The sequence below is a fragment of the Haliotis rubra genome, unplaced genomic scaffold (genome assembly GCF_003918875.1).
Source record: "Haliotis rubra isolate DU_JTF1 unplaced genomic scaffold, ASM391887v1 Scf1263, whole genome shotgun sequence".
In the NCBI taxonomy this organism is placed as follows: domain Eukaryota; kingdom Metazoa; phylum Mollusca; class Gastropoda; order Lepetellida; family Haliotidae; genus Haliotis; species Haliotis rubra.
Window position 1 is genome coordinate 157,188 of NW_025765185.1, and position 24,165 is coordinate 181,352.

The 24,165-nt window shown below is 38.7% G+C and overlaps 1 protein-coding gene across 1 annotated transcript in view; it reads right to left on the reverse strand.

Annotated features, from left to right (window-relative positions):
- The window catches only part of LOC124266543 (integrin alpha-3-like), a 59,043-nt gene that overhangs the window by 24,378 nt on the left and 10,500 nt on the right, over positions 1 to 24,165 (reverse strand). The window contains exons 4-8 of the mRNA XM_046701342.1: positions 13,843 to 14,058; positions 13,096 to 13,141; positions 11,516 to 11,602; positions 4,950 to 5,032; positions 2,378 to 2,440 (exon numbers count right to left, since the gene is read on the reverse strand). Coding sequence (XP_046557298.1) covers positions 2,378 to 2,440; positions 4,950 to 5,032; positions 11,516 to 11,602; positions 13,096 to 13,141; positions 13,843 to 14,058 — 495 coding nt within the window. The remainder of the gene's footprint in view (positions 1 to 2,377; positions 2,441 to 4,949; positions 5,033 to 11,515; positions 11,603 to 13,095; positions 13,142 to 13,842; positions 14,059 to 24,165) is intronic.

Consider the following 24,165-nt stretch of genomic DNA (forward strand, 5'->3'; position numbering starts at 1 on the left):
GAAATAGTGTAGATACAGCCAAAGTTTTTATAACAGTAATCTTCCCAAGAATGGTCAAGCTACTTTTCCTCCAATTTCCAAGAATGTTTGAAATAGCTATTAGTCTCTTCCTTGTGTTAATAACCCACAAATCACTCAAGGTAGCATTTAAGATTACCCCTAAGGCCTCAAAATTACCTGTATGCCAATCCAAACCATACTCACTGCAAATTGTATCCTGGCTGTTTGCCATAGCTCCAATCCATAAAGCATTTGTTTTGTCAATGTTAATTTTTAATCCCGACACCTTAAAAAATAAAGTCAGGGTGTCCATAGCAGCCTTTAGGCTGATTTCAGAGCCATCTAAGAGGAGCTGGGTGTCATCTGCATATTGACCTAGCTTATATTCCTTGCCATTCAAAACAATACCCTTAGTATCTACATTTTCAAGAATCATGATACCCAAGATCTCTGCGACCAAAAAAAAAAGGTATGGTGAGATAGGGTCCCCCTGCCTGCAGCCTCTGTTGTTTAGAAAGAATTCGGATAGATGTCCATTTTGTATAATACAGGAGGTAGCATTTTTAGTGAGAATTGAGATCCATCTCATGATATATGGGCCAAATCCAAGTTTTTGTAACACCTTATTTTACAAATGATTTTAAAACAAAGGCTTTTTCGAAATCAATCAACAATAGAAGGCCTGTGTTATTTTGTTTTCTGGTTTCAAACAATACATCATATAGTAATCTGATATGTTCACTAATACATCTCCCTGGAATAAAGCCTGTTTGGTTTTCATGAATTAAATAGTCCAGTGAACATTTCAATCTATTTGTTTCAGGTACTTATTATCTTATAAATGGAGTTTAGTAGTGACATGGGGCGCCAGTTCTTTAGGTATTTTCTGTCTTTCCCTTGTTTGGGTATGCAGGTGATAACCCCAATTTCATCGTCAAAGTTAGGTAATCATTCACGAAAGTTCGGTTTACATATCGAAGAATCCACTGTCCCAAGTCCAGCCAAAACAATTTGAAAAATTCTACTGAGTATCCATCAATACCTGGACTCTTGTTGTTTTTCATTGATTTGATTGCTCTAAGAATTTCGCTCTTGTCGATTGGGATTTCTAATTCATTTTTAAAAGATTTTGGAAGGGTTGGAGTATTTAGTTAAAAAAGAGACCAAATAGTTTTTGGGTCTTCAATAGGGTCCTGCTCAGGGTCCGAATACAGGTTTTGGTAAAAAGCCTTTTGTTTGTCTAATATATATTTACCATCAGTAATAATTTCACCTGTGTCGGACATAAGACTAGTGATGGACTTACTAACATAGTATCTGTTTTCAAGATTGCAAAACTATTTTGATGGCTTTTCTCCCTCTTCATACCACTGAATTCGGTTTCTGACCTGTATTCCTTTAATTTCCAAATTTAACTTTAACTTTTTCGAACTCCATCTTGTGTTTGTATAGATCAGAGAGAAGGGTTTCATCAATGTTTTGAAGATTACTACGTATTGTATCCTCCAAGTCTTTAATTTTAGATTCTACTTTCAAAGTTTTTTCATTCCTTTCTTTTTTTCAGAAGGTGCTCTATGAGATGGATTTTCCTCTGATGTTCATCAGCAAAGTTTCCAGAAACAGACAATCATCTATAATTAGTTTCAAATCACCATTATCAACCTCGTTCATATCATTAGTTTGAGAGTTCATTACATATTGTCTTTTAGTTGCCTCGATAATTATTTTTTTCATTTTTAACTAATTTAACATATTCCTTGTCTCTCGAGAACGATGTGTTAAACTTACCGGAAGCCCTTTCCTCTAGATTTGCAGTCTAAAGATACAGTTAAAGTAATAGCTGAATGATCTGATTTATATCCTGGTATGACTGCAGAATCTACAGTTACATTAGAAATATCTTGAGAGATTAAAAAGAAAAATCATGTCTGGCTTGCTGTCTAGGATTCTTTTTCCACCAGGTATATTTCCTTGTATCAATATTGAGGTCACGCCAGATATCCACAAGGTTTAATTCATCTACTTTATCCATGATTATTTTCCTTGCGTTAGGATTATTTACATGTTTATAGTTCTCTAAATCAATGATTGGATCCATATCTAAGTTCCACACAGCACCATTGAGTCATTATCAAATTCATCAATTTCTTCAAAAAGGGAATTATAGAATGCTGGATCATCCTTATTTGGTCCATAGACATTAGTTAAAGTCAACCTCGTGCCGTCCACACTTGTGTCTGCAGTTATATAATTACAATTGATGACTTTCTTAAATTTATGTATATCTATTTCTACATCATTATTAAAATCAAATAAAATTGCCGCACCTCTCGAATCTGAGCTAAATGGAGCTATAATACTTTTAAAGATACTTTACCTTTTGGCCTTCCAGGGCCTGAACCTGAGAAAGCGTGTTTATTGACTTGATGTAAATTATAATCTGAAAAATGAAGAAGAAGTGTCACTCACTATTAGGCAATATTTTCGTTATGGTTGGGTGTTAGGTTGGGCTTGGGCTAGGGGTTGGGCTTGGGCTAGGGGCTTGGGCTTGGGCTTGGGCTTGGGCTTGGGCTTAGGCCTTGACCGGGCCAATGGCGACTTTATGGTTTATGATGTGTGGTTCCGGAAATGACATAGGGAGATAGGGATAGGGATAATTTAGGGGAAGGGTTAGGTTTATAAATTAGCCTAGTGGTTGAAGCGTTCCCTCGCCACGTCGAAGACCCGGATTCGAATCCCAACATGGATACAATTTGTGAAGCCCACTTCTGGTGTCCCCGACCGTTACATTGCTTGAATATTGCTCGAAGCGGCGTAAAACTAAACTCACTCACACACGTTGTCAGAATTTCTAGATACTTTGACGAGGGATAGCTGATGAGTGAAGCTGTTAAGAAGGATTACAGCGCACCCCTAAACGGCTTCCTATGTTTACAAACACATTTCATCAAATACACAACCAAACAACATCGTCCACAGATATCAGGGCTTTAGTCATATAGAGTGAGTGAGTGAGTTTAGGTTTACGCAGCTTTGAGCACATTTTATGCAATATTCCAGCTATATGGCGGCGGTCTGTAAATAATCGAGTCTGGACTAGACACTCCAGTGATCAACAGCATGAGGATACGATGACATGTGTCAACCAAGTCAGCGAGCCTGACCACCCGATCCCGTTAGTCGCCTCTAACGACAAGCATGGGTTACTGAAGATCAATTCTAACCCGGATCTTCACGGGTACCATCGGGAAGGAGTGTTTCATACTAGTAGTTTGCATAAAGTAAACATCATTGGTGGAAGGATGTCGGCAGAAACATTATCAGCAGACAACTCTATCAAGTCCGTCCACTCCTCGTAATCTCACTTTGTATTATATTCATGCAAATAATATACTCTCCTAAAAAAGAAACGCATATAGGAATTTTAGCTGTATTTTTATGTTTATTTTGAAACATCTTGTAGGCTTTATGAGTCAATGAAATATAGCGAAATTGCACACTGGGAATGCAGACTTATCCGTCTTTGGCACCAACTCGAGGAAAGTCAGTTTGAGTGTCACATGGAGACGTGTGGTGGCGCTGAAGTCAATACCTCGTGTGACCACCGTGGACATCCAGAACTGCACGGCATTGCCTCGGCATCGAACAAATAAGTCTCAGAATCTCGTGTTGCCCAATCGCAGCCCACTCTGCCTGTAGTGCCTGTGCGAGTTGCTGAAGTGTCTGGGGCTGAGGGTTACGGCGTCCCACCCGTCTGTCCAGGGCATCCCACAGATGTTCGATCGGGTTTAAGTCCGGTGATCTTGAGGGCCAGGGGAGCACATTGATGTTGTGGTTCTGGAGGAAGTCTCTAGTGTGACGTGCTGTGTGGGGCCTGGCATTGTCCTGTTGAAACAACTCCTTCTGGCGATCAATGATTGGAAGGAGGTGTGGGCGTAGGATTTCGTCACAGTACCGTTGAGCTGTCAGGTTGCCCTGGATCATCACCAAATCACTTCTCCTACGGCAGGTGATCGCTCTCCACATCATAACACTTCCCCGGCCGAATCTGTCCACCTGGGGAACGCAAGCGTCGGCGAAACGTTCACGTCGACGTCTGTACACCCGCATTCTTCCATCGCGTCGTTCCAATAGAAATGGTGATTCATCACTGAACCAGATTCTTCGCCAATTCGGTAGGTTCCAGGCCTGAACGTTGGTGCACCATTGAACTCGATGTCGACGATGTTGTTGTCGAAGCACAGGGCCAAAATAAGGTCTTCTGGCACGTAAACCAGCCTCTCAACCTGTTCCTGAAGGTGTGTGCAGAAAGCCTCCTCAATCCGGGTATTTGTCGAGCGGTACTGGTCACCGTAGCTGTTCGTTGACGCAGGTGATGTACCCGGATGTAGCGATCCTGCGCCGCAGTGGTCGCTCGAGGTCGCCCACTACGAGGGGCATCTGCTACCGAATTCTGCCGGCGATATCTCTCCCAGAGCCGTGAAATGGTGCTTTGGTGAACATTCATGCGTCGGGCAACTGCACGTGAAGACTGGCCAGCTTCAAGCAAACCAATGGCGATATGACGGTTGGCTTCACTTAGACGTGGCATTTTGCGTTCGTCAACAATATTCCAAATACAGTGAATAATCGACAGACAGCGATCAACCTTTTATACCCATCATTGAGACTATCTGATCCCCAACTTTCACGTGCATTGCATTTGAATTGTGTATTCTGTGACACTACACGTCGAAATTGAAAATCATGCTGTTCAATACGGGTATTTTACGGATGGTGCGTTTTGTTGTGATGTTTCAAAACATAAACACCATAGGACTCATAAACAGAGCAAAACCCTTTGTAAAATGGATCACGTTTTAATTCATTGCTACATGAAATTTCTATTTTCATGATGCGTTTCTTTTTTGGGAGAGTATATAACAGGTGATATAGTATTTGGCTCTTACTTTGACCATCTCTGCCCGAGGGGCACCTGCAGCGAAGCACGGGTCTCCTTGTCCACACAACGTCCCCGTTGCCACGGAGTATCCTGTTGATGAGTTAGTTACTATGGTTGCAATATCAGTCAAGGAAAATAAATAAAATGGATCATGAAAGTTAATTAACTGTGCAATACTGGCATTGTGATGTTTTGACTGTATAGAAGAAAGTTTGTGAGATGGTTACAAATTTTAATCTCCGACTTAAACACTACGGAATACATGTCAAATCCTTACCGAGGTGTATACTAACAGACTTAAACACTGCAGATTACTGCAACCTGTCACATCCTTTCACTTGCCAGCTTGCCGAGGTGTATACTGACAGACTTAAACACTGCCGATTACTGCAACTTGCCACATCCTATCACTTGTCAGCTTACCGAGGTGTATACTGACAGACTTAAACACTGCCGATTACTGCAACTTGCCGCATCCTATCACATGTCAGCTTGCCGAGGTGTATACTGACAGACGTAAATACTGCAGATTACTGCAACTTGCCACATCCTATCACTTGCCAGCTTACCTAGGTGTATACTGACAGACTTAAACACTGCAGATTACTGCAACTTGCCACATCCTATCACTTGCCAGCTTACCGAGGTGTATACTGACAGACTTAAACACTGCAGATTACTGCAACTTGTCACATCATATCACATGTCAGCTTATCGAGGTGTATACTGACAGACTTAAACACTGCCGATTACTGCAACTTGCCACATCATATCACTTGCCAGCTTACCGAGGTGTATACTGACAGACTTAAACACTGCAGATTACTGCAACTTGCCACATCATATCACATGTCAGCTTATCGAGGTGTATACTGACAGACTTAAACACTGCCGATTACTGCAACTTGCCACATCCTATCACTTGCCAGCTTACCGAGGTGTATACTGACAGACTTAAACACTGCAGATTACTGCAACTTCAGCTTCACATCCTTATCACTTGCCAGCTTACCGAGGTGTATACTGACAGACTTAAACACTGCAGATTACTGCAACTTTGCCACATCCTATCACTTGTCAGCTTACCGAGGTGTATACTGACAGACTTAAACACTGCAGATTACTGCAACTTGCCACATCCTATCACTTGCCAGCTTACCGAGGTGTATACTGACAGACTTAAACACTGCAGATTACTGCAACTTGCCACATCCACATCTTATCACTTGCCAGCTTACCGAGGTGTATACTAACAGACTTAAACACTGCAGATTACTGCAACTTATCACATCTTATCACTTGTCAGCTTACCGAGGTGTATACTGACAGACTTAAACACTGCAGATTACTGCAACTTGCCACATCCTATCACTTGTCAGCTTACCGAGGTGTATACTGACAGACTTAAACACTGCAGATTACTGCAACTTGCCACATCCTATCACTTGTCAGCTTGCCGAGGTGTATATACTGACAGACTTAAACACTGCAGATTACTGCAACTTATCACATCCTATCACTTGCCAGCTTACCGAGGTGTATACTGACAGACTTAAACACTGCAGATTACTGCAACTTGCCACATCCTATCACTTGCCAGCTTACCGAGGTGTATACTGACAGACTTAAACACTGCAGATTACTGCAACTTATCACATCCTATCACTTGTCAGCTTACCGAGGTGTATACTGACAGACTTAAACACTGCAGATTACTGCAACTTGCCACATCCTATCACTTGCCAGCTTACCGAGGTGTATACTGACAGACTTAAACACTGCAGATTACTGCAACTTGCCACATCCTATCACTTGTCAGCTTACCGAGGTGTATACTGACAGACTTAAACACTGCAGATTACTGCAACTTGCCACATCCTATCACTTGCCAGCTTACCGAGGTGTATACTGACAGACTTAAACACTGCAGATTACTGCAACTTGCCACATCCTATCACTTGCCAGCTTACCGAGGTGTATACTGACAGACTTAAACACTGCAGATTACTGCAACTTATCACATCCTATCACTTGTCAGCTTACCGAGGTGTATACTGACAGACTTAAACACTGCCGATTACTGCAACTTGCCACATCCTATCACTTGCCAGCTTACCGAGGTGTATACTGACAGACTTAAACACTGCAGATTACTGCAACTTGCCACATCCTATCACTTGCCAGCTTACCGAGGTGTATACTGACAGACTTAAACACTGCAGATTACTGCAACTTGCCACATCCTATCACTTGCCAGCTTACCGAGGTGTATACTGACAGACTTAAACACTGCAGATTACTGCAACTTGCCACATCCTATCACTTGCCAGCTTACCGAGGTGTATACTGACAGACTTAAACACTGCAGATTACTGCAACTTGCCACATCCTATCACTTGTCAGCTTACCGAGGTGTATACTGACAGACTTAAACACTGCAGATTACTGCAACTTATCACATCCTATCACTTGCCAGCTTACCGAGGTGTATACTGACAGACTTAAACACTGCAGATTACTGCAACTTGCCACATCCTATCACTTGCCAGCTTACCGAGGTGTATACTGACAGACTTAAACACTGCAGATTACTGCAACTTATCACATCCTATCACTTGCCAGCTTACCGAGGTGTATACTGACAGACTTAAACACTGCCGATTACTGCAACTTGCCACATCCTATCACTTGTCAGCTTACCGAGGTGTATACTGACAGACTTAAACACTGCCGATTACTGCAACTTGCCACATCCTATCACTTGCCAGCTTACCGAGGTGTATACTGACAGACTTAAACACTGCAGATTACTGCAACTTATCACATCCTATCACTTGCCAGCTTACCGAGGTGTATACTGACAGACTTAAACACTGCAGATTACTGCAACTTATCACATCCTATCACTTGCCAGCTTACCGAGGTGTATACTGACAGACTTAAACACTGCAGATTACTGCAACTTATCACATCCTATCACTTGCCAGCTTACCGAGGTGTATACTGACAGACTTAAACACTGCAGATTACTGCAACTTATCACATCCTATCACTTGCCAGCTTACCGAGGTGTATACTGACAGACTTAAACACTGCAGATTACTGCAACTTGCCACATCCTATCACTTGCCAGCTTACCGAGGTGTATACTGACAGACTTAAACACTGCAGATTACTGCAACTTGCCACATCCTATCACTTGCCAGCTTACCGAGGTGTATACTGACAGACTTAAACACTGCAGATTACTGCAACTTATCACATCCTATCACTTGCCAGCTTACCGAGGTGTATACTGACAGACTTAAACACTGCAGATTACTGCAACTTATCACATCCTATCACTTGCCAGCTTACCGAGGTGTATACTGACAGACTTAAACACTGCAGATTACTGCAACTTGCCACATCCTATCACTTGCCAGCTTACCGAGGTGTATACTAACAGACTTAAACACTGCAGATTACTGCAACTTATCACATCCTATCACTTGCCAGCTTACCGAGGTGTATACTGACAGACTTAAACACTGCAGATTACTGCAACTTGCCACATCCTATCACTTGCCAGCTTACCGAGGTGTATACTGACAGACTTAAACACTGCAGATTACTGCAACTTATCACATCCTATCACTTGCCAGCTTACCGAGGTGTATACTGACAGACTTAAACACTGCAGATTACTGCAACTTATCACATCCTATCACTTGCCAGCTTACCGAGGTGTATACTAACAGACTTAAACACTGCAGATTACTGCAACTTATCACATCCTATCACTTGCCAGCTTACCGAGGTGTATACTGACAGACTTAAACACTGCAGATTACTGCAACTTGCCACATCCTATCACTTGTCAGCTTACCGAGGTGTATACCTGACAGACTTAAACACTGCAGATTACTGCAACTTGCCACATCCTCCTATCACTTGCCAGCTTACCGAGGTGTATACTGACAGACTTAAACACTGCAGATTACTGCAACTTGCCACATCCTATCACTTGCCAGCTTACCGAGGTGTATACTGACAGACTTAAACACTGCAGATTACTGCAACTTATCACATCCTATCACTTGCCAGCTTACCGAGGTGTATACTAACAGACTTAAACACTGCAGATTACTGCAACTTATCACATCCTATCACTTGCCAGCTTACCGAGGTGTATACTGACAGACTTAAACACTGCAGATTACTGCAACTTATCACATCCTATCACTTGTCAGCTTACCGAGGTGTATACTAACAGACTTAAACACTGCAGATTACTGCAACTTATCACATCCTATCACTTGCCAGCTTACCGAGGTGTATACTAACAGACTTAAACACTGCAGATTACTGCAACTTGCCACATCCTATCACTTGTCAGCTTACCGAGGTGTATACTGACAGACTTAAACACTGCAGATTACTGCAACTTATCACATCCTATCACTTGTGCCAGCTTACCGAGGTGTATACTGACAGACTTAAACACTGCAGATTACTGCAACTTATCACATCCTATCACTTGCCAGCTTACCGAGGTGTATACTAACAGACTTAAACACTGCAGATTACTGCAACTTATCACATCCTATCACTTGCCAGCTTACCGAGGTGTATACTAACAGACTTAAACACTGCAGATTACTGCAACTTATCACATCCTATCACTTGCCAGCTTACCGAGGTGTATACTGACAGACTTAAACACTGCAGATTACTGCAACTTGCCACATCCTATCACTTGCCAGCTTACCGAGGTGTATACTGACAGACTTAAACACTGCAGATTACTGCAACTTGCCACATCCTATCACTTGCCAGCTTACCGAGGTGTATACTAACAGACTTAAACACTGCAGATTACTGCAACTTGCCACATCCTATCACTTGCCAGCTTACCGAGGTGTATACTGACAGACTTAAACACTGCAGATTACTGCAACTTATCACATCCTATCACTTGCCAGCTTACCGAGGTGTATACTGACAGACTTAAACACTGCAGATTACTGCAACTTATCACATCCTATCACTTGCCAGCTTACCGAGGTGTATACTGACAGACTTAAACACTGCAGATTACTGCAACTTGCCACATCCTATCACTTGCCAGCTTACCGAGGTGTATACTGACAGACTTAAACACTGCAGATTACTGCAACTTGCCACATCCTATCACTTGCCAGCTTACCGAGGTGTATACTGACAGACTTAAACACTGCAGATTACTGCAACTTATCACATCCTATCACTTGCCAGCTTACCGAGGTGTATACTGACAGACTTAAACACTGCAGATTACTGCAACTTATCACATCCTATCACTTGCCAGCTTACCGAGGTGTATACTGACAGACTTAAACACTGCAGATTACTGCAACATCACATCCTATCACTTGCCAGCTTACCGGGTGTATACTGACAGACTTAAACACTGCAGATTACTGCAACTTGTCACATCCTATCACATGTCAGCTTACCGAGGTGTATACTGACAGACTTAAACACTGCAGATTACTGCAACTTGCCACATCCTATCACTTGTCAGCTTACCGAGGTGTATACTGACAGACTTAAACACTGCAGATTACTGCAACTTGCCACATCCTATCACTTGCCAGCTTACCGAGGTGTATACTGACAGACTTAAACACTGCAGATTACTGCAACTTATCACATCCTATCACTTGCCAGCTTACCGAGGTGTATACTAACAGACTTAAACACTGCAGATTACTGCAACTTATCACATCCTATCACTTGTCAGCTTACCGAGGTGTATACTGACAGACTTAAACACTGCAGATTACTGCAACTTGCCACATCCTATCACTTGCCAGCTTACCGAGGTGTATACTGACAGACTTAAACACTGCAGATTACTGCAACTTGCCACATCTTATCACTTGCCAGCTTACCGAGGTGTATACTGACAGACTTAAACACTGCAGATTACTGCAACTTGCCACATCCTATCACTTGCCAGCTTACCGAGGTGTATACTGACAGACTTAAACACTGCAGATTACTGCAACTTTGCCACATCCTATCACTTGCCAGCTTACCGAGGTGTATACTAACAGACTTAAACACTGCAGATTACTGCAACTTATCACATCCTATCACTTGCCAGCTTACCGAGGTGTATACTGACAGACTTAAACACTGCAGATTACTGCAACTTATCACATCCTATCACTTGCCAGCTTACCGAGGTGTATACTGACAGACTTAAACACTGCAGATTACTGCAACTTGCCACATCCTATCACTTGCCAGCTTACCGAGGTGTATACTAACAGACTTAAACACTGCAGATTACTGCAACTTGCCACATCCTATCACTTGCCAGCTTACCGAGGTGTATACTGACAGACTTAAACACTGCCGATTACTGCAACTTGCCACATCCTATCACTTGCCAGCTTACCGAGGTGTATACTGACAGACTTAAACACTGCAGATTACTGCAACTTGCCACATCTTATAGCTTGTCAGCTTACCGAGGTGTATACTAACAGACTTAAACACTGCAGATTACTGCAACTTATCACATCTTATCACTTGCCAACCTACCGAGATAAGAGTAATCGGGAACAGTGAAGGGAATATCAAATCTTTGTACTGGTTTAAGGATGTTGTTCTTCAGCATCACTACGCCCCCTGTGAAAACAAACAAACATCAGTTGTCATAACAACGACAGTGGGTGAGTATATGTTAATTTATATACAGCATGCTGATATAAGACATTCATTCGAATTGAGGGTCACATGAGAATGTGTGTTGGAAATTTCTCGTCGTGAATTTCAGTCCAGGGTTTGTCCTGCTCACGGGAGTGAATGAGGGTATTTTCATCAGAGACGTTTTCTAGTTTCATCAGAGACGTTTTCTAGTGTCATCAGAGACGTTTGATAGTTTCATCAGAGACGCTTTCTAGTTTCATCAGAGACGCTTTTAAGTTTCATCAGAAAAGACTCTGTGTTGTTTCAAATGTGTTTTTGCCCATTTTTAAAATATAATTTGCCCAATTTCATCTGATAATGTGCTAGCTGTCCCATCCCACCATCTTCTAATTCAAACCAAACTATACAATATATATTGTTTAGTTTTGTTAGATCTAAACTGGTTTATATTTTCATCACATATTATGTTGTTGATATTCATTGAATGATATACTTCTCAAATTTTCTCTTGTCTATAGTCTGTTTGCAGTGAAAACGTACCGATGAATTTCACTTTAAACAAAAAAGTACATTAAATAACGTGAAATTAAGATTGCGAATCCTCATAATTTTACCTAGCCAATTACACATTTAAATCTCAGAATTTTATTCAACTTAGGATAAAAGTTGTTCAACAAACGATCATAGATTCGAATCACTATTATTGGGTTGTATTACAAGGGGATAAGCGCAGTAGTTGGAACAGTGAAACAAATGCACGGGCGGGACGTGATGAGCGTTAACTTAGACCAGCCATACCTGTTCTCGGTGTTTCATTTAATGTGCATACCCCCTGTAATACAAACCAATAGTAGCGATATGAAACGATGATCGTTTGTTAAACAACTTTTATCTTAAGTTGAATTTAAGTCTGAGATTTAAATTTTCAATTGGCAAGGTAAAATTATGAGGATTCAATAATCTTAATTTCACTTTATTCGATTTATTTTTTGGTTTTCACTGCAAACGTTTTCACTGCTAACAGACTATAGTTTAAGTGGAAAAGACCCGTTCGAGCAATAAATTGTTTCAGCTGTTACAATGTTTCTTGTTTTCATTAGACTAAAGCTAAAACTTTGCAGAGTTTCCTCAGGAAATATGCCTTTTGGCTGTGATGCGTGTTATGTAGGAATGTTCAACTCTCACAAAAAAACCTAATGTCCCCCTTCGGTAGAATAACATATTATTAAACCGAAATATCTCGTCAATTCAATACATTTGATGCATTTGAAATTTCTCTCTGTAGTATGATTATGCGAGAAAGCGATGGCCCTAATCAGCCATCATACTAAACACCATAGGAAAACTGGAACCTTCGATAAAAAAAATGATGTGAAAGTAAATAAAACCCCAACCCATTGCTACCAAAGTGGCAGCACTGAGGTCTAAACTATAGATATGATTCTGATGTATAACGAAGTCTGGTAACAAACCACTCCACTCCTTGAAGCCTGGGATCCCTAGTAGAACTGAACCGTCCTGAAATGAGAACAGGAAGCTGAAACACTACTCGGAAGTAGGGAAGAATTCCACAATGACAGAAAACACAATGTTGGACAAATATACTACCCATCAAAAGTTTAGACTCACTTAAAGCATTCACTATATGTTATGCATATATGGTTACAATGAAGATGAATTTCTCTTGATGGAACCAACTGCAAACTCTATGCAGATGAATTGCACGAGGATCGTGCAAATATGTGCAAATATCGTGCATGTGCACAGCTGCGTTTTGGTGTAAGGTTTTGTTACTAATTCGCCAATTTCCACTGAGTTTCATCATTTATTGAACTCATGACAATAATCTTTTCAACGTTACGAAATCGTTTTTCAATAAATCAGTTCATGTGTAAACAGTACCTTTAAACAGTATGGGATATTTTGCAAAATGTAGTTTAGGACAGTTAACTGAAGTAATAACTCCAAATCATCTAGGTTTCACATCTTACAAAGAAGCTATCACACACAATTTGTGAAAAAAGATAAGTTAGATTTAAAAAAGACACATTAAGCGTTATGCTCATTATCATGCTATTAATATTAACAGCACAAACAATAATTGTAATAATTATATGAACGATCACCACAAGGATGGCACATAAGTATTGGATACTCTATTCTGATTGAATGATTATAATGTTGATGATTTATATCATCATAAGCATCATATTCCTTACCTCCATTATATCACCTGACATTCCGCTCTCTCCCATACCGTTCCAGTATATGTACTTGGAAGACCCTGCTCTGGTCTTAAGATAGCCGTCTGCCTTCGAGATTTTCAACGGATACGAGTATTTGACGTCTGTATCTTTGGCTGTGATGCATCGTCCAGTGACGAACGCATAGTTTTGTGCCTCGAACTCTAAGTCAACATATCGGGGCGCGCACATCTGCAGGAAGGGATACATGTGGATAAATGTAGACTCTCGCTGGTAAATAAACCGGTATTGTCGAGTATTGAACAAGGGCATATCCTACAAATGCTGATACTACGACTTCCTCTACTACCAGTACCATATCACTGCTACTACTACCACCACTACTACTACTACTACTACTACTACTACTACTACTACTACTACTACTACTACCACTACTACTACTACTACTACTACTACTACTACTACTACTACTACTATCACTACTACTACTACTATCACTACTACTACTACTACTACTACTACTACTACTACCACTACTACTACTATCACTCACTGGAAGGTCTCTTTATTCTATGATTTATGCTGACTCACTGTAATGCCTGTTTATTCTATGATTTATGCTGAGTCACTGTGGTGTCTGTTTATTCTATAATTTATGCTGAGTCACTGTGATGTCTGTTTAATTTATGTTTTATGCTGACTCACTGTAATGCCTGTTTATTCTTTGATTTATGCTGACTCACTGTGTTGTCTGTTTAACTTATGTTTTATGCTGACTCACAGTGATGTCTGTTTATTCTATGATTTATGCTGACTCACTGTACTGTCTGCTTATTCTATGATTTATACTGAGTCACTGTGGTGTCTGTTTATTCTATGATTTATGCTGATTCACTGTGGTGTCGGTTTAATCTATGATTTATGTTGACTCACAGTGGTGTCTGTTTATTCTATAATTTATGCTGCCTCACTGTAATGCCTGTTTATTCTATTATGTATGCTGAGTCACTGTGGTGTCTGTTTATTCTTATGATTAATGCTGACTCACTGTAATGCCTGTTTATTCTATGATTTATGCTGACTCACTGTAATGCCTGATTATTCTATGATTTATGTTGACTCAGTGCAGTGTCTCCTTATTCTATGATTTATGCTGACTCACTGTGGTGTCTGTTTATTCTATGATTTATTCTGACTCACTGTAATGCCTGTTTATTCTATGATTTATGCTGACTCACTGTGTTGTCTGTTTAACCTATGATTTATGCTGACTCACTGTGTTGTCTGTTTAACTTATGATTTATGCTGACTCACTGTAATGCTTGTTTAGTCTATGATTTATGCTGACTCACAGTGGTATCTGTTTATTCAATGATTTATGCTGACTCACTGTGGTGTCTGCTTATTCTATGATTTATGCTGACTCACAGGAATGTCTGTTTAATCTATGATTTATGCTTACTCACTCCAGTGTTTGTTTATTCTATGATTTTGGCTGACTCACTGTCATGCTTCTTTATTCTATGATTTATGCTGATTCACTGCAGTGTCTGTTTAATCTATGTGTATGCCTGTTTATTCTATGATTTATGCTGACTCACTGTGGTGTCTGTTTATTCTATGATTTATGCTGACTCACTGTGGTGTCTGTTTATTCTATGATTTATGCTGACTCACTGTGGTGTATGTTTATTCTATGATTTATGCTGACTCACTGTGGCGTCTGTTTATTCTATGATTTATGATAACTCACTGTAATGCATGCTTATTCTATGATTGACGTTGACTCACAATGGTGTCTGTTTATTCTATGATTTGGCTGCTGACTCACTGTAATGTCTGTTTATTCTATGATTCCTCCATGCCTGACTCACAATGCTGAGTCTGTTTATTCTATGATTTATGCTGACTCACTGTAATGCCTGTTTATTTTATGATTTATTCTGACTCACTGTGGTGTCTGTTTATTCTATGATATATGCTAACACACAGTGAATTGTCTGTTTAATCTATGATTTATGCTGACTCACTGTAATGCCTGTTTATTCTATGATTTATGCTAACTCACTGTGTTTGTCTGTTTAACCTATGATTTATGCTGACTCACTGTGCCTGTTTATTTTATGATTTATTCTGACTCATTTGTGGTGTCTGTTTATTCTATGATTTATGCTGGTACACTGTAATGCTTGTTTATTTCATGATTTACTGACAGTGGTGTCTGTTTAATCTATGATTTATGCTGACTCACTGTAATGCCTGTTTATTTTATGATTTATTCTGACTCACTGTGGTGTCTGTTTATTCTATGATTTATGCTAACTCACAGTGGTGTCTGTTTAATCTATGATTTATGCTGATTCACTGTAATGCCTGTTTATTCTATGATTTATGCTGACTCACTGTGTTGTCTGTTTAACCTATGATTTATGCTGACTCACTGTGTTGTCTGTTTAACTTATGATTTGTGCTGGGTAACTGTAATGCTTGTTTAGTCTATGATTTATGCTGACTCACAGTGGTGTCTGTTTATTCAGGAATGTCTGTTTTAAATGATTTATGCTTACTCACTGTGGTGTCTGCTTTATTCTATGATTTTATCTGACTCACAGGAATGTTTGTTTAATCTATGATTTGTCTTTATTTCAGCTGTTTTACTCACTTCTATGTGTGTCTGTTTTATTCTATGATTTATGCTAACTCACTGTGTGCCTGCTTTATTCTATGATTTATGCTGAGTCACTGTAGTGCCTGTTTGTTCTATGATTTCTGCTGACTCACTGTAGTGTCTCTTTATTCTATGATTTATGCTGACTCACTGTGGTGTCTCTTTTATTTTATGATTTATGCTGACTCACTGTGGTGTCTGTTTATTCTATGATTTATGATAACTCACTGTAATGCATGCTTATTCTATGATTGACGTTGACTCACAATGGTGTCTGTTTATTCTATGATTTATGCTGAGTCACTAGAATGTATGTTTATTCTATGATGTATACTGACTCACTGTAATGCTTGTTTATTCTAAGATTGAAGCTGACTCACAGTAGTGTATGTTTATTCTATGATTTATGCTGACTCACTGTGTTGTCTGTTTAACTTATGATTTGTGCTGGGTCACTGTAATGCTTGTTTAGTCTATGATTTATGCTGACTCACAGTGGTGTCTGCTTATTCTATGATTTATGCTGACTCACAGGAATGTCTGTTTAATCTATGATTTATGCTTACTCACTCCAGTGTCTGTTTATTCTATGATTTATGCTGACTCACTGTGGTGTTTGTTTATTGTATGATTTATGCTGACTCACTGTCATGCCTGTTTATTCCATGATTTATGCTGACTCTCAGTGGTGTCTGTTTATTCCATGATTTGTGCTGACTCACTGTGGTGTCTGTTTAATTGATTATTTATGCTGACTCATTCGAATGTCTGTTTATTCAATGATTTATGCTGACTCACTGTGGTGTCTGTTTATTCTATGATTTATCCTGAGTCACTGTAGTGCCTGTTTATTCTATGATTTATGCTGAGTCACTGTAGTGTATGTTTATTCTATGATTTATGCTGACTCACTGTGGCGTCTGTTTATTCTATGATTTATGATAACTCATTGTAATGCATGCTTATTCTATGATTGACGTTGACTCACAATGGTGTCTGTTTATTCTATGATTGATGCTGTCTCACTGCAGTGTCTGTTTATTCTCTGAGTTATACTTACTCACTGTAATGCGTGTTTTTTCTAAGATTCAAGTTGACTCACAGTAGCGTCTGTTTATTCTATGATTTATGCTGACACACTGTAATGCCTGTTTATTTTATGATTTATTCTGACTCACTGTGGTGTCTGTTTATTCTATGATTTATGCTGACTCACTGTAATGCCTGTTCATTTTATGATATATTCTGACTCACTGTGGTGTCTGTTTATTCTATGATATATGCTAACACACAGTGGTGTCTGTTTAATCTATGATTTATGCTGACTCACTGTAATGCCTGTTTATTCTATGATTTATGCTGACTCACTGTGTTGTCTGTTTAACCTATGATTTATGCTGACTCACTGTAATGCCTGTTTATTTTATGATTTATTCTGACTCACTGGTGGTGTCTGTTTATTCTATGATTTATGCTAACACACAGTGGTGTCCGTTTAATCTATGATTTATGCTGACTCACTGTAATGCCTGTTTATTTTATGATTAATTCTGACTCACTGTGGTGTCTGTTTATTCTATGATTTATGCTAACTCACAGTGGTGTCTGTTTAATCTATGATTTATGCTGATTCACTGTAATGCCTGTTTATTCTATGATTTATGCTGACTCACTGTGTTGTCTGTTTAACTTATGATTTGTGCTGGGTAACTGTAATGCTTGTTTAGTCTATGATTTATGCTGACTCACAGTGGTGTCTGTTTATTCAATGATTTATGCTTACTCACTGTGGTGTCTGCTTATTCTATGATTTATGCTGACTCACAGGAATGTTTGTTTAATCTATGATTTATGCTTACTCACTCCAGTGTCTGTTTATTCTATGATTTATGCTAACTCACTGTGGTGCCTGTTTATTCTATGATTTATGCTGAGTCACTGTAGAGCCTGTTTGTTCTATGATTTCTGCTGACTCACTGTAGTGTCTCTTTATTCTATGATTTATGCTGACTCACTGTGGTGTCTCTTTATTTTATGATTTATGCTGACTCACTGTGGTGTCTGTTTATTCTATGATTTAAGATAACTCACTGTAATGCATGCTTATTCTATGATTGACGTTGACTCACAATGGTGTCTGATTATTCTATGATTTATGCTGAGTCACTGGAATGTATGTTTATTCTATGATGTATACTGAATCACTGTAATGCTTGTTTATTCTAAGATTGAAACTGACTCACAGTAGTGTCTGTTTATTCTATGATTTATGTTGACTCACTGTGTTGTCTGTTTAACTTATGATTTGTGCTGGGTCACTGTAATGCTTGTTTAGTCTATGATTTATGCTGACTCACAGTGGTGTCTGCTTATTCTATGATTTATGCTGACTCACAGGAATGTCTGTTTAATCTATGATTTATGCTTACTCACTCCAGTGTCTGTTTATTCTATGATTTATGCTGACTCAAGTGTCTGTTTATTCTATGATTTATGCTGACTCACAGGAATGTTTGTTTAATCTATGATTTGTGCTTACTCACTCCAGTGTCTGTTTATTCTATGATTTATGCTAACTCACTGTGGTGCCTGTTTATTCTATGATTTATGCTGAGTCACTGTAGTGCCTGTTTGTTCTATGATTTCTGCTGACTCACTGTAGTGTCTCTTTATTCTATGATTTATGCTGACTCACTGTGGTGTCTCTTTATTTTATGATTTATGCTGACTCACTGTGGTGTCTGTTTATTCTATGATTTATGATAACTCACTGTAATGCATGCTTATTCTATGATTGACGTTGACTCACAATGGTGTCTGTTTATTCTATGATTTATGCTGAGTCACTAGAATGTATGTTTATTCTATGATGTATACTGACTCACTGTAATGCTTGTTTATTCTAAGGTTGAAGCTGACTCACAGTAGTGTATGTTCATTCTATGATTTATGCTGACTCACTGTGTTGTCTGTTTAACTTATGATTTGTGCTGGGTCACTGTAATGCTTGTTTAGTCTATGATTTATGCTGACTCACAGTGGTGTCTGCTTATTCTATGATTTATGCTGACTCACAGGAATGTCTGTTTAATCTATGATTTATGCTTACTCACTCCAGTGTCTGTTTATTCTATGATTTATGCTGACTCACTGTGGTGTTTGTTTATTGTATGATTTATGCTGACTCACTGTCATGCCTGTTTATTCCATGATTTATGCTGACTCTCAGTGGTGTCTGTTTATTCCATGATTTGTGCTGACTCAGAGTGGTGTCTGTTTAATTGATTATTTATGCTGACTCATTCGAATGTCTGTTTATTCAATGATTTATGCTGACTCACTGTGGTGTCTGTTTATTCTATGATTTATCCTGAGTCACTGTAGTGCCTGTTTATTCTATGATTTATGCTGAGTCACTGTAGTGTATGTTTATTCTATGATTTATGCTGACTCACTGTGGCGTCTGTTTATTCTATGATTTATGATAACTCATTGTAATGCATGCTTATTCTATGATTGACGTTGACTCACAATGGTGTCTGTTTATTCTATGATTGATGCTGTCTCACTGCAGTGTCTGTTTATTCTCTGAGTTATACTTACTCACTGTAATGCGTGTTTTTTCTAAGATTCAAGTTGACTCACAGTAGCGTCTGTTTATTCTATGATTTATGCTGACACACTGTAATGCCTGTTTATTTTATGATATATTCTGACTCACTGTGGTGTCTGTTTATTCTATGATTTATGCTGACTCACTGTAATGCCTGTTCATTTTATGATATATTCTGACTCACTGTGGTGTCTGTTTATTCTATGATATATGCTAACACACAGTGGTGTCTGTTTAATCTATGATTTATGCTGACTCACTGTAATGCCTGTTTATTCTATGATTTATGCTGACTCACTGTGTTGTCTGTTTAACCTATGATTTATGCTGACTCACTGTAATGCCTGTTTATTTTATGATTTATTCTGAATCACTGTGGTGTCTGTTTATTCTATGATTTATGCTAACACACAGTGGTGTCCGTTTAATCTATGATTTATGCTGACTCACTGTAATGCCTGTTTATTTTATGATTAATTCTGACTCACTGTGGTGTCTGTTTATTCTATGATTTATGCTAACTCACAGTGGTGTCTGTTTAATCTATGATTTATGCTGATTCACTGTAATGCCTGTTTATTCTATGATTTATGCTGACTCACTGTGTTGTCTGTTTAACTTATGATTTGTGCTGGGTAACTGTAATGCTTGTTTAGTCTATGATTTATGCTGACTCACTGTGGTGTCTGTTTATTCAATGATTTATGCTTACTCACTGTGGTGTCTGCTTATTCTATGATTTATGCTGACTCACAGGAATGTTTGTTTAATCTATGATTTATGCTTACTCACTCCAGTGTCTGTTTATTCTATGATTTATGCTAACTCACTGTGGTGCCTGTTTATTCTATGATTTATGCTGAGTCACTGTAGAGCCTGTTTGTTCTATGATTTCTGCTGACTCACTGTAGTGTCTCTTTATTCTATGATTTATGCTGACTCACTGTGGTGTCTCTTTATTTTATGATTTATGCTGACTCACTGTGGTGTCTGTTTATTCTATGATTTAAGATAACTCACTGTAATGCATGCTTATTCTATGATTGACGTTGACTCACAATGGTGTCTGATTATTCTATGATTTATGCTGAGTCACTGGAATGTATGTTTATTCTATGATGTATACTGAATCACTGTAATGCTTGTTTATTCTAAGATTGAAACTGACTCACAGTAGTGTCTGTTTATTCTATGATTTATGCTGACTCACTGTGTTGTCTGTTTAACTTATGATTTGTGCTGGGTAACTGTAATGCTTGTTTAGTCTATGATTTATGCTGACTCACAGTGGTGTCTGCTTATTCTATGATTTATGCTGACTCACAGGAATGTCTGTTTACTCTATGATTTATGCTTACTCACTCCAGTGTCTGTTTATTCTATGATTTATGCTGACTCACTGTGGTGTCTGTTTATTGTATGATTTATGCTGACTCACTGTCATGCCTGTCTATTCCATGATTGATGCTGACTCTCAGTGGTGTCTGTTTATTCCATGATTTGTGCTGACTCACTGTGGTGTCTGTTTAATTGATTATTTATGCTGACTCATTCGAATGTCTGTTTATTCAATGATTTATGCTTACTCACTGTGGTGTCTGTTTATTCTATGATTTATCCTGAGTCACTGTAGTGCCTGTTTGTTCTATGATTTATGCTGAGTCACTGTAGTGTCTGTTTATTCTATGATTTATGCTAACTCACTGTGGTGCCTGTTTATTCTATGGTTTATGCTGAGTCACTGTAGTGCCTGTTTGTTCTATGATTGACGTTGACTCACAATGGTAACTGTTTATTCTATGATTGATGCTGAGTCCCTAGAATGTCTGTTTATTCTATGATGTATGCTGACTCACTGTAACGCTTGTTTATTCTATGATTGACGCTGACTCACAATGGTGTCTGTTTATTCTATGATTTATGCTGAGTCACTAGAATGTCTGTTTATTCTATGATTTATGATAACTCATTGTAATGCATGCTTATTCCATGATTGACGTTGACTCACAATGGTGTCTGTTTATTCTATGATTTATGCTGTCTCACTGCAGTGTCTGTTTATTCTATGAGTTATACTTACTCACTGTAGTGCCTGTTTGTTCTATGATTTATGCTGAGTCACTGTAGTGTCTGTTTATTCTATGATTTATGCTAACTCACTGTGGTGCCTGTTTATTCTATGAGTTATGCTGAGTCACTGTAGTGCCTGTTTGTTCTATGATTGACATTGACTCACAATGGTGTCTGTTTATTCTATGATTGATGCTGAGTCACTAGAATGTCTGTTTATTCTATGATGTATGCTGACTCACTGTAACGCATGCTTATTCCATGATTGACGTTGACTCACAATGGTGTCTGTTTATTCTATGATTTATGCTGTCTCACTGCAGTGTCTGTTTATTCTATGAGTTATGCTGAGTCACTGTAGTGCCTGTTTGTTCTATGATTGACATTGACTCACAATGGTGTCTGTTTATTCTATGATTGATGCTGAGTCACTAGAATGTCTGTTTATTCTATGATGTATGCTGACTCACTGTAACGCTTGTTTATTCTATGATTGACGATGACTCACAATGGTGTCTGTTTATTCTATGATTTATGCTGAGTCACTAGAATGTCTGTTTATTCTATGATTTATGATAACTCATTGTAATGCATGCTTATTCCATGATTGACGTTGACTCACAATGGTGTCTGTTTATTCTATGATTTATGCTAACTCACTGTGGTGCCTGTTTATTCTATGATTTATGCTGAGTCACTGTAGTGCCTGTTTGTTCTATGATTGACGTTGACTCACAATGGTGTCTGTTTATTCTATGATTGATGCTGAGTCACTAGAATGTCTGTTTATTCTATGATGTATGCTGACTCACTGTAACGCTTGTTTATTCTATGATTGACGATGACTCACAGTGGTGTCTGTTTATTCTATGATTTATGCTGAGTCACTAGAATGTCTGTTTATTCTATGATTTATGATAACTCATTGTAATGCATGCTTATTCCATGATTGACGTTGACTCACAATGGTGTCTGTTTATTCTATGATTTATGCTGACTCACTGCAGTGTCTGTTTATTCTATGATTTATGCTGACTCACTGTGGTGTCTCTTTATTTTATGATTTATGCTGACTCACTGTGGTGTCTGTTTATTCTATGATTTATGATAACTCACTGTAATGCATGCTTATTCTATGATTGACGTTGACTCACAATGGTGTCTGATTATTCTATGATTTATGCTGAGTCACTAGAATGTATGTTTATTCTATGATGTATACTGACTCACTGTAATGCTTGTTTATTCTAAGATTGAAGCTGACTCACAGTAGTGTCTGTTTATTCTATGATTTATGCTGACTCACTGTGTTGTCTGTTTAACTTATGATTTGTGCTGGGTCACTGCAATGCTTGTTTAGTCTATGATTTATGCTGACTCACTGTGGTGTCTGTTTATTGTATGATTTATGCTGACTCACTGTCATGCCTGTTTATTCCATGATTGATGCTGACTCACTGTGGTGTCTGTTTAATTGATTATTTATGCTGACTCATTCGAATGTCTGTTTATTCAATGATTTATGCTGACTCACTGTGGTGTCTGTTTATTCTATGATTTATCCTGAGTCACTGTAGTGCCTGTTTGTTCTATGATTTATGCTGAGTCACTGTAGTGTCTGTTTATTCTATGATTTATGCTAACTCACTGTGGTGCCTGTTTATTCTATGATTTATGCTGAGTCACTGTAGTGCCTGTTTGTTCTATGATTGACGTTGACTCACAATTGTGTCTGTTTATTCTATGATTGATGCTGAGTCACTAGAATGTCTGTTTATTCTATGATGTATGCTGACTCACTGTAACGCTTGTTTATTCTATGATTGACGATGACTCACAATGATGTCTGTTTATTCTATGATTTATGCTGAGTCACTAGAATGTCTGTTTATTTTATGATTTATACTAACACACAGTGGTGTCTGTTTAATCTATGATTCATGCTGACTCACTGTAATGCCTGTTTATTCTATGATTTATGCTG